The sequence below is a fragment of the Tripterygium wilfordii genome, chromosome 9 (genome assembly GCF_013401445.1).
Source record: "Tripterygium wilfordii isolate XIE 37 chromosome 9, ASM1340144v1, whole genome shotgun sequence".
NCBI lineage: Eukaryota > Viridiplantae > Streptophyta > Magnoliopsida > Celastrales > Celastraceae > Tripterygium > Tripterygium wilfordii.
In genome coordinates, this window is record NC_052240.1 from 1,047,438 (window position 1) to 1,058,167 (window position 10,730).

Genomic DNA, 10,730 nt, shown 5'->3' on the forward strand with positions numbered 1-10,730 from the left:
CTCTCTCGAATATGGCATATTAGGATTTAGTTTTTAGGTAATAACAGGTCGTTGGTTGAGATGATGGTGAATTTGATTATGGTAATTTTTAGTGCAAGTGGTAGATCGTGAGTTGAAATTTGATTGGTATTTCCATAATCGCATTCAAATAAAAGTAAAAGACTATTAATTACACTAGTTTTCTAGATTAGTAACTAGGTATAGTCATAATTAAGTGGCTTGTCAATTGCTTTTTAATCCATGATTTGTGCGTCACGTGCCCTTGACAGTTAACATAATCATCACATCCAAATCAAGTGAGGATTTTAAGTGATTGTAAATAGTAGTGTTGATTTGCTTTATGTCAATGGGGATTGGGGAGAAGAGGAAAGAAGAAGAAACAACAAAAGGAAAAGGACGAAATGGGACAAGATAGGCCTCTAATAAGCCCATTAAGCACCTTCATTGGAAGCCCACATGAATATCACGAACACCTAGAAAGTAGAAACAAAAACCCGCATCCACACTCGCATTCAATGAAAATGAATTAGGCTTGGCCTATATATGTTCCAACACGAACGGCCTAGTACAAAGCCCATTGGGCCCTCAAGGAGATAAAATTACATTTTAGTTCACGTCACCATATATGTTAACCAAACCTACAACTTTTTTTTCCGTAACATAGGGTGTCATTCACACATATTGGACTGAACAATAATTCATCTCGCAAATTGTAATAATGAAAACATCAATGAAATTTGAACTCACGACCTCCTACTTGTGTTAAGAATTAATTAGCGTAATCAAATTCACTATCTCAATCAAATACCGATTGTTGAACCAAATCTAACACGTTAACCCCAAATCTTCAAGTTATATGCGGGCGGTGTTCAACAACATATGGAAGAGCTACACCTATTACAAAGGGATAAGAGAGACATCAAACCATGTATGAGAAATCATCAATCTGTGTTGAGCAAACCAAGGCAAAGTTAATGAGTTTCATTGATTGAAGACGCGAAATGTAAGAGCATTAAATTACTTGCACACAGAGAGCTATTGACCGTCAATCTTCATCGCACGGTCTAAAATATCCCGATTGTCTCACAAATGGCTCTATAAATTAACAGACATATACCCTAATGCACATGTTTCAAATTATAGATCATGAGGAGGCTATCTGTATCTTCCTTTCCTTTCATGGTGATGTTCCTGGCGATGATCGTTTTGTGGTCGGCATTGATGTCACCGGCGGTGGCGTGTCCGCCGGACAGAAGTCAATGCAAAGACTGCATAGTCGATCAATTCAAGTATGGCTGTCCAAAATGTGTTCCGGTTCTACGGTGCATGGCGAGGTGCTTGTGGGGTGGGACCTCCAAAGGGAATTGTGTGAAGAGATGTGATTGCAATGGTGGGAAGCCAACGCTCTCTGATTGCAAGAAGTGCATGTCCAGGTGCAAGTGCAGTTGTGTGGCCGCGGCTTAACGGACCTTAAGTTGAGAATTGCTAGTATGAAACTATGAATGTAGTCGGCCCACTGAACCACTTCGGCCCATTTTTAAAATTTATGGCTACGTTATCATCCTTTTGGGCCTTCTAAGGGCTAAACACTGATAAAACCCACTTGTTTTTTTTTTTTTGGTTACATTTGAGAATTTTAATTTATGTATATCAATTATTATTCTATTTATGATAATTAATAAGCAACTGACACCTGAGCTACTGGTTCGAACGGTAAAAATGATGCGTAAGTGTCAAGAATTCGAATCTTCTCCCTGGTTTAAAAAAAAAGCAACTGAACTGGGCAAAAATTGCCTACTAATTTCTAGGTGGGTTGATTAATTAATATAATTTCAGATTTATATTTGCCTATTAATTTATAGGTGGGTTGATTAATTAATATAATTTCAAATTTATATAAAAGAAGCAGCTGTGCTACGGACAGTCACGCGTCTCACACGCGGCAAGACGTTAAAAAATATAGCGAGGAATATAAACGAAGGAAAGTTTTTTATTGCTTTTGAAAAAACAAAAAAAAGACCGTTGAGGTAGTCCGAATCTTGCGGGGAAAGTCTTTCCTTTTTCTTGTTGAGGCGGTGGCGGTAAATCCTAATTTTAAGAGGTAAACTATTTCCTATAAAATCATACGCGTATCTGATACGAAGTAAATCCAAGTGACCGTTCTCTGAATGGGGCTTTTGAGATCGGTTTCGATCACATTGGCTGGTGCGAGCCAGCTTGAAGAGGAAGCAGCTATATAGTGCCGGTCAGGGCCTTGAGAGAACGCTTAGCAGCATCGCCGGCGCTCGTCCCTAATTGATGTTTTCGTTCAATTGGTACGTGTTTCGGCGCTTACAGTTACTATTCCGCCATTCCAATCCCTAACGATCCACTTGTTGCTAGGAGTTCATGACTGTTCGGAGTCACGGCGGCAAGAGAGATAAAGCCGGATTTTCTCTCGTTGCTGCCGGAATCAGTATTGGTCTCAGGTTAGTTGCTACGCCATGTTAGTCTTTTTCTCCCTACCACTGTTATGTTTGGTCTGCCTTTACCTTGATGTTGCAAAGCATAGGAACTAGGATTATTGTTCTGTTTGGTTGGCAAGAATTTTGAGGAAAATAAAAAAATAGATGTGATGGTAGTTATGGCTACAGTTCGAACTTTTTGAAAATAATTTTGCTGTGTTTTCTTGGCGACAATGTCCTTTTTAGGGCCAATATTTCATAGAATTTTGATTGAATTGTACTAGTGAAATTTAGTTCAAGTGATTGCTGTACCGTATGAACTACTTGTTTGGAAATTAAATCAAGACTAATTTAACTTAGTTATACACTATCGTGGAGATATAGGCAGGATCTCTAATTTTCTTTATTATTATACCTAAAATGCTGAATGACATGACCAGCGTTTCTCTCTTCAATCCTTTTTCTTGTCTACCCAGGTTTTTCTGGTCAGCCCCTCACTGATAAACCTGACCTGGAAAGCCGTTTGAGATAATGATTAAGTTATTACTCTTATATCCTTATCGTGCGAAGCCTTTTGGTATGATTATTTTTTGTTTCGTTAGTTTGTTGGTTTCAATCCATACACCATAATTTTTTTCTACTCATGAATTGAAACACCTAATTAATACTTTGTATTTTATAATGGTAAACTTGGAAAGGAGAGAAGAAGATGAAAACTAGTAGAGAAGAGAGTACAATGGAGGAGGAAAGGGTTTCAAGGAAGCAGGTTGTTGAGCTGTCATCTCTCTCCTCCACCCCTTGGTTTCGACAACCCACTTATGCCAGTAGCTAATACTTACGAGGATGAGGAGGATTTAAGGAGGGAATCCATTCATGGCGGTAGACAGGAGGTTAAATAGAAGACGAAGATGATGAGAGTGAGGTTATTGACAGACTTGGACAATGGTTTGGTCAAGGGAGGTGAAACTGCATGGTTGAAGTTCGACGGGATTGCCCATATCTCGATACTGTTAATCAACAAGAAAGCAATTTCCATTCAACTTCTGACTACATAATTTATGTACTGACAATTGTATTTATTGGGGTTTAGTCCTATACTGCCAAGTCATATATAATTAATGCTTTCTACCCAAGCAGTTATATTTTCCGTCAATTCATCAGCATAATTAACGATGTAGAAAGAAAATTTGAAAAATTTTACGTCTTAGAAGCTTTGGAGTTGACCATAGGTTCTTATATTGGTTGCTAGGCCCTTGTTATAGTCCAGGAATACATAATTATAGAATGGAAGTGAAATGTTCTCCTTGGTAGACTTATATTCTACCACGTATATGCTTACTATAATGTACTTTTAGCTTGATTTTGGAAATTCAGAGTGGTTGTTGTCTAATGCACACAGGTTTGAGATGCAGGACTTGCATGTTTCTGAAACCCTTTGTCAAATGATTGCACTCTTAGAGGCTTATGTGCAGATATACAAGCAGAATCGATAGCGAAGCGAAGCCTAGTCATATCTTAAGTTTTTACTGGACTGCATTGCTGTCCCACTTTTGGTCTAGGCAAGATATCTCAACTTTCTCCAGAAGGTAGATGAAACAAAGGTGTGTGAATTCTGGTGTCTGATTTTTTTTGAGGTTCCGAGGGAATAGACATTCTCCACTGTCTCTGTGATTGTGAGGAGTATCCCATATGTTGATGTCCTTAAAACCAGCTTTTATCTTATTCCGTGAGTGAATAAGATAAATTGATAAGAAGTCATGATGTCTACAATGATCGAACTGTGTGTTCTACTAATACTTTGTATTCTTCTTGTCTGCTGAGGTTCTTAGTGATCTTGTTTAAATGTTTTCAGGGTAAACATTGCCATCTGTGCGGGCACTCAAAGATTGTGACTGGTTTTGTGGAGAATATGATATGATTTCAGGTTCTTGTTATGTATGTGTCTGCCTACTACTTTTTCTCTGTTTACCTGGTTAATACAGAATCGACGGGAGTAGAAAGGAAGATGTCTGCTGGACATGGAAGTGGGAAGCAATCAGCTAAGCTACCAACCAGTGGTTGTTGAACTCTGGCTGGCATATGAGCGAACATGGTCGGGTCCTACAAACCTACAGTTCCAATCAAATCAGCATGATTCCCTAATCGTTAAACATGTCCAATCAATAGGTATAATTTCTTCTGGTACCTCTTATCCCGATGATGTTATTCTTGTGCTACTTTCTTCAATCTGGTCCAATTTCACCACTAAGCCCATAGGGCAAGCTGCCAATGTCTAGAGCGAGTGAGCCAGAAGAGACCGATGTACCTAATTGATGTTTTCATTCAATTGGTACGTGTTTCGGTGCTTACAGCTACTGTTTATCTTCAATCACCTGTTGCATTTGGATATTCTCTAGTTCTTGGTAAAATGTTTACCGACTTGAAAACGAAAACAAATTTGTTATCTTAGCATTCCTATACTGCCAAGTCATATATAATTTCAAGCTTTCTACCCCGAGTAGTTATTTTTTATGTCAATTCATTAGCATCATTAACGGTGTAGAAAAAATTTCTTCAAAAATTTTACTTCTTAGAAGCTTTGGATTTGACCATAGTTTCACTTTCATATACTTGGTTGCTTGGTCCTCGTTATAGTCCGGGAATACATAATTATAGTATGAAAGTGAAATGTTCTCCTTGGTAGACTTATATTCTACCACGTATACGTTTATTATCGTGTACTTTTAGCTTTATTTTGGAAATTCAGAGTGATTTTATTTGGATCTGCCTCCCAGTTAATGCTATCAGGAACTTGAGGAAGTAGACTGTATGTAGTTAATCCTCTTGGATTTATTTTTGACTACCAGTAGAATGACTAATGTTTGTAGTGTTATAATATGGAATCTGTATATAGGTTGTCTATTTTTGCGACAGATGATTGAACATCTTGATGCTATGCTTGAAATGGAAAATATGGTATCATCATTTGAATTAACAACTGGTTCAGAAAAATATGGTTCATGTGGGGGGATGATTTTGGATTTGTTCAATGGCATATGTTTGTATAAACACTAGCTTCTCTATGGCATGATTTTTTCAATTCGGTCGTATCAACCATAGCTATGAATTTGAAAGGAATATCTTATGAAATTGGCAATGGGTTGTTGTCATTTGTGTTCATCAGTTTAATCATGGCCATAGTACATTTATGGAAGGTTTGAACATTATGCAATAAGAGAGGCTTTTGTTTGTCTAGACATTTGACATTGGGCAGGACTTATGTACGTGTTCTCCTTGCTTTTCGCAAATTTGGTGAAATGAGAAAGAGAGGGTTTGTATATTGATGAATCATTAAGAGATACAAGAGAGGGCTGTATATATATATATAGCCAATACAAAGACTAGGATACCCTTGAGTATAAAATGACATAAAACATGTATATATCTCTAACACCCCCCTTCAAACTCAAGGTGGATCAAACACAGAGAGTTTGCCAATAAGAAGCTGATGGCGGGGGACCGTGTGAGATTTCGTGAAGAAGTCTGCAAGCTGCTCTGTAGAAGAAGTGAACGGAAGAGAGAGCACATGCGATAGGAATTGTTGTCGAACAAAATGACAATCTATCTCAATGTGTTTTGTCCTCTCGTGAAAGACCGGATTGCTAGCAATATGAATGGCACTTCGGTTATCACAATACATAGGGGTCGAACCAGATAGATGAACACCCAAATGACTCAGGAGACGTCTAAGATGAACAATCTCCTTAGCCGTAGTAGCCATAGCTCTATACTCTGCCTCTGTGCTGGAGAGTGAGACTACATTCTGTTTCTTGCTGCGCCAGGAGATGAGAGAGTCACCAAGAAATAGACAATAACCTGTAGTGGATCGACGAGAAGTAGGATCACCTGCCCAATCAGCATCTGAATAGGCCCGAAGAGTGAGTGGTGAAGATGAGGACATAAACAGGGATCGAGTCATAGTCCCACTGAGATACCTAAGAATTCTGAGAAGGGCACCATAATGAACTGACCTTGGAACAGACATAAATTGACTCACAATGCTAACAGCATGAGCAATATCAGGACGAGTGATGCACAAGTATACCAACTGACCTACTATCTGCCTGTAGCGAGTCGGGTCAGGAAGAATCTCACCATCAGTAGGACGGAGCTTCACATGAAGCTCAAGAGGAGTGTCTACACTGGGAGTATCATCTGAGACTGCAGCACGACTGAGGATGTCTGAAAGATACTTTTGCTGGGATAGTAGAATGCCACGCTCAGAACGAGCAATCTCAATACCAAGAAAGTACCTGAGAGATCCAAGGTCTTTCATCTGAAAATGTGACTGAAGGTGCCGCTGAAGAGACTGAATGGCTGCAATATCATCTCCTGTAATGATCATATCATCTACGTATAGGAGGAGAATCGCCCGCCCCTGAGGGGATGACCGAACAAACAAAGAGTGGTCTTGTGAGCTCTCAACAAAACCAGCCTGAGTCACCACCTGTCGAAAACGCTCAAACCAAGCCCGGGGGGCTTGTTTGAGACCATAAATAGCCCGATGAAGACGGCATACATGCTGAGGAGGAGTCCGAAGGCCAGGAGGGGACTGCATGTAGACAACCTCAGAAAGATCACCGTGAAGAAAGGCATTCTTCACATCCATCTGAAGAAGAGACCACTGTCTAACTGCAGCAACAGCCAATAAAGTGCGAACAGTAGTCATCTGAGCTACAGGTGCAAATGTCTCATCATAATCAATGCCATGTACCTGAGAGAACCCTCTAGCAACCAATCGAGCCTTATAGCGCTCAATGGACCCATCTGGTCGCCGCTTGACCTTGTAGATCCATTTGCAGCCTATAGGCCTAACACCCGCGGGAAGAGGAACCACATCCCAAGTCTTAGTCTGTCTAAAGGCCTCAAACTCCTCTGCCATAGCCTGCTGCCATTGAGGTGATTGAGATGCCTCACTGAAGGAACGAGGCTCAGAGTCTAAATGAAGGGCAGTGAGAAAGGCTGTAAACTGAGGTGCATAAGTAGAAACAGAACCATAACCATACCTCTCAACTGGTCGACGATCGCGCTGAGGATAGCGAGGTGTAGAAGGATCCGCACTAGCAGGGGATGTGCAGGTAGTCGAAGAGGGAGAGGTAGTATCAGGAGTAGGGGGTGGGACATAGTCAAGATCACGGGTGTAGTGGAGAGGATATGGAGAAAGGCTAGATGAAGAAATAGATGAAGATGAGTGAGGAGGAGATGGAGGATCATGCTCAGTAGCAATAGGATCATGCTCAGTAGTGATAGGATCATGCTCAGTGGGAGCAGAATCCAAAGGATACGAGGGAAGAGGACTATCCGAGATACTAGGTGAGGAGATAGGAAAAGATGGAGAGGAAGTGTCTGAAGTGGGTAAGGGCGGAAGCGTAAGAAATGTGAGATCCTGAGAAGTGGAAGAGAAATAGGGAACATCCTCAAAGAATGAGACATGACGGGATATACGAAGGCGCCTAGTCAAGGGATCGTAGCAACGATAACCTTTGTGTTCGGCACTGATACCTAAGAGAACACATCTAGCCGAGACAGCGGATAGCTTGGAACGCTCAGGAGGAGGGAGGAGAACAAAGCAAGTGCAACCAAAGGTGCGAAGGCGAGAGTAATCAGGAGGAGAAGAGAAAAGACGCTCATGAGAAGACATGCCTCCTGGGAGGACGGATGAAGGAGACATGTTAATGAGGTGGACGGAGGTGAGAACAGCCTCAGCCCAATAGGAACGAGGGACAGATGAAGAGAGAAGAAGTGCCCGAGTAGTCTCTAGGATGTGACGATGCTTCCTCTCAGCAACACCATTCTGCTCATGTGTGTGAGGACATGAGTGCTGAAAGATGGTGCCGTGAGAGGAAAGTAACGTCCGCATACCAGATGATAAGTACTCTAAAGCACAATCAGAGCGGAACGTCTTAATACGACGACCGAACTGAGTGAAAATCATAGTAGTGAAACGTTCATAGACAGAAAGAATCTCAGAGCGATGTTGTAAAAGATAAACCCATGCGTAGCGAGAAAAATCATCAATAAAGGAAACATAATAACGATAACCACACATAGAAGGAAGAGGTGCAGGTCCCCAAATATCTGAATGTAATAAATCAAAAGGATTAGATGTCTGGGATACACTGGAGGAAAAAGGGAGTGCTGTAGCTTTAGCAAGCTTACAGCCAATACAAGGACTCAAAGCAGAAAAAGAACTACGACCGAGAGCTCCCGACAGAGAGAGACTCTTCAGTCGCGACTCAGAAATATGACCTAATCGCCTATGCCAGATATCAGTAGTAGGAGAGGCAAGACCACAAAAGCGAGGACTGGATAAGGGAATATGGAGAGACTGAAGATGGTAGAGACTATCCACTCTATGACCACTGCCAATCACCCGGCTGGTAGACGGATCCTGCACACAACAATAAGAAGGTGTGAATAAAACATGATAACCATAATCACATATACGACCAACAGAGATAAGATTCATGTTCAACTGAGGAGCATGAAGAACAGAGGGTAAGGATAGTTTGCCCGAGGGCTCTGAAGTAGGAGTGATGCAGCCAGTCTGAGAAACTCTCAAGGGAGAGCCATCAGCAGTGTGTATAGAAGGAACAGTAGGGGCTTGTCTACAATCAGTAAGAATGGAGGCGTCTGAAGTCATATGGTGAGAGGCTCCAGAGTCAAAAATCCAAGAATGATACATACCAGTAGTCGAGTAGGCAGAAGGTGCAGAGGTGCTACCAGAACTGGGGGAGACAGACATCTGATCCAAACGCTGTCGAAACTGTTGAAGCTGCTGCTGAAGGCTCAAAAGATCAGTTGAAGGCAGAGCAGCCGGACTAGGAAAAGCACATAGAGGTGGTGCAACTGTGGCAACGACAGAGGCAGTGGAGGCACGACGACCACGACCACGGGGTCCCACTCGACGCTCTGGATGGAGCTTCCAGCAATCATCCACAGTATGGCCAACCCTCATGCAATGGGAGCATGTAGGTCGACCAGAGGGAGGTGGAGGAGTAGCTGAAGCACTAGGAGGAGCGGCAGCAAGAACACCAGAGAAACTAGAAGGTGCTGGGGGTGAGCCAATGCCAGCAAAAATCCGAAGACGAGTCTCCTCTGCAACTAACTCTGCAACAGCAGTCTCCAAGCCGGGAGTGGGGTGGCGATGGATAAACTGACCAACCAGTGGGCCAAACTCAGGACGAAGAGCCAACAAGAACTCATGCATATGCCTCCGATCCCAGAAAACCCTATAAATAGCTGCAGCGGCTGAGCCAACCTCTGGGAGGAAACCCTCTAACTCACGCCAAAAACCACGCATATAATGATAAAAATCCTGGATGGACCTATCACCCTGTCGAGCCGCGGCAGCCTGGGTGATGAGAGAATGCTCACGAGCCCCACTACTCTCAACGAAACGGGAAACAAGTGAACTCCAAACAGTATGTGTGGACTGAGCAACTAAATTAGGACGGAGAGCAGGGTCGAGAGATTCAACCAGATAGCCAGCAATCCTAGCATCACGAAGGCGCCAGACTGCCAAAACTACATCAGAGCCCTCAGTCGGTGGACCCTCTGTGAGAAACGATAGTAACTGTCGACTGTACAAGGCATTTCGGACAGTAGCAGACCAGGTAGGCCAGTCACGCGCTGATGAAAGGCGAAAGTCCGTGGACGTGGGAAGAAAATCTCGAGGAATCTCAGGGGCCATTGTCGAAGTCGGATTAGCAAGAGTCAAGGATGAACTGGTAGAAGTTTGTAATAGTTGTGCCGGAGAGGAAGCTATCCCCTTCAGAGGAGGGAAGTCATCAATATTTGCCATCACTAGAATGCAAGGGCAGAACTGCAATTTCAGAAAATTTCAGGGGCAGAACTGCAATTTCAGAAAATTTCAGGGGCAGAACTGCAATTTCAGAAAATTTCAGGGGCAGAACTGCAATTTCAGAAAATTTCAGAGGCAGAACTGCAATTTCAGAAAATTTCAGGGGCAGAACTGCAATTTCAGAAATTTTCAGGGGCAGAACTGAAATTTCAGAAAACTTCAGTGGCAGATCTGCAATTTCACAAAAGTAGAGGGGCAGATATGCAATTTCTGAGAAAAAAAACTTCAGATCTACAATTTCACATAATCTCTGAGGCAGATCAGGAACGCCATCTCAGTTCCTTTCAAGGCTGATTGCTCACTGGTTGCTGCAGAACTAGAGAGAGCCCTTTTTTTTTTTTTTCTTCTAATATGCAATGCCACAAACAGATGGAGAGGTGACG

At 42.2% G+C, this 10,730-nt stretch overlaps 1 protein-coding gene and 1 long non-coding RNA gene across 2 annotated transcripts; both read left to right on the forward strand.

Annotated features, from left to right (window-relative positions):
- The first annotated feature begins 1,175 nt into the window (after positions 1-1,175).
- On the forward strand, positions 1,176-1,476 carry LOC120005765. The gene has a single exon (XM_038855580.1). The coding sequence runs from the start codon at positions 1,180-1,182 to the stop codon at positions 1,462-1,464; it is 285 nt and encodes a 94-aa protein (XP_038711508.1). The 5' UTR covers positions 1,176-1,179; the 3' UTR covers positions 1,465-1,476.
- A 550-nt stretch (positions 1,477-2,026) lies between these two features.
- LOC120005766 lies at positions 2,027-5,730 on the forward strand. The gene is made up of 4 exons (XR_005469884.1): positions 2,027-2,468; positions 2,921-3,021; positions 3,143-4,045; positions 4,297-5,730. It is a non-coding gene; the product is annotated as an uncharacterized LOC120005766 (long non-coding RNA).
- The last annotated feature ends 5,000 nt before the right edge of the window (positions 5,731-10,730 follow it).

Coding starts and splice junctions, on each gene's coding strand:
- LOC120005765 (XM_038855580.1), top strand. CDS start 1,180: ATGGTGATGTTCCTGGCGATGATCGTTTTGTGGTCGGCATTGATGTCA.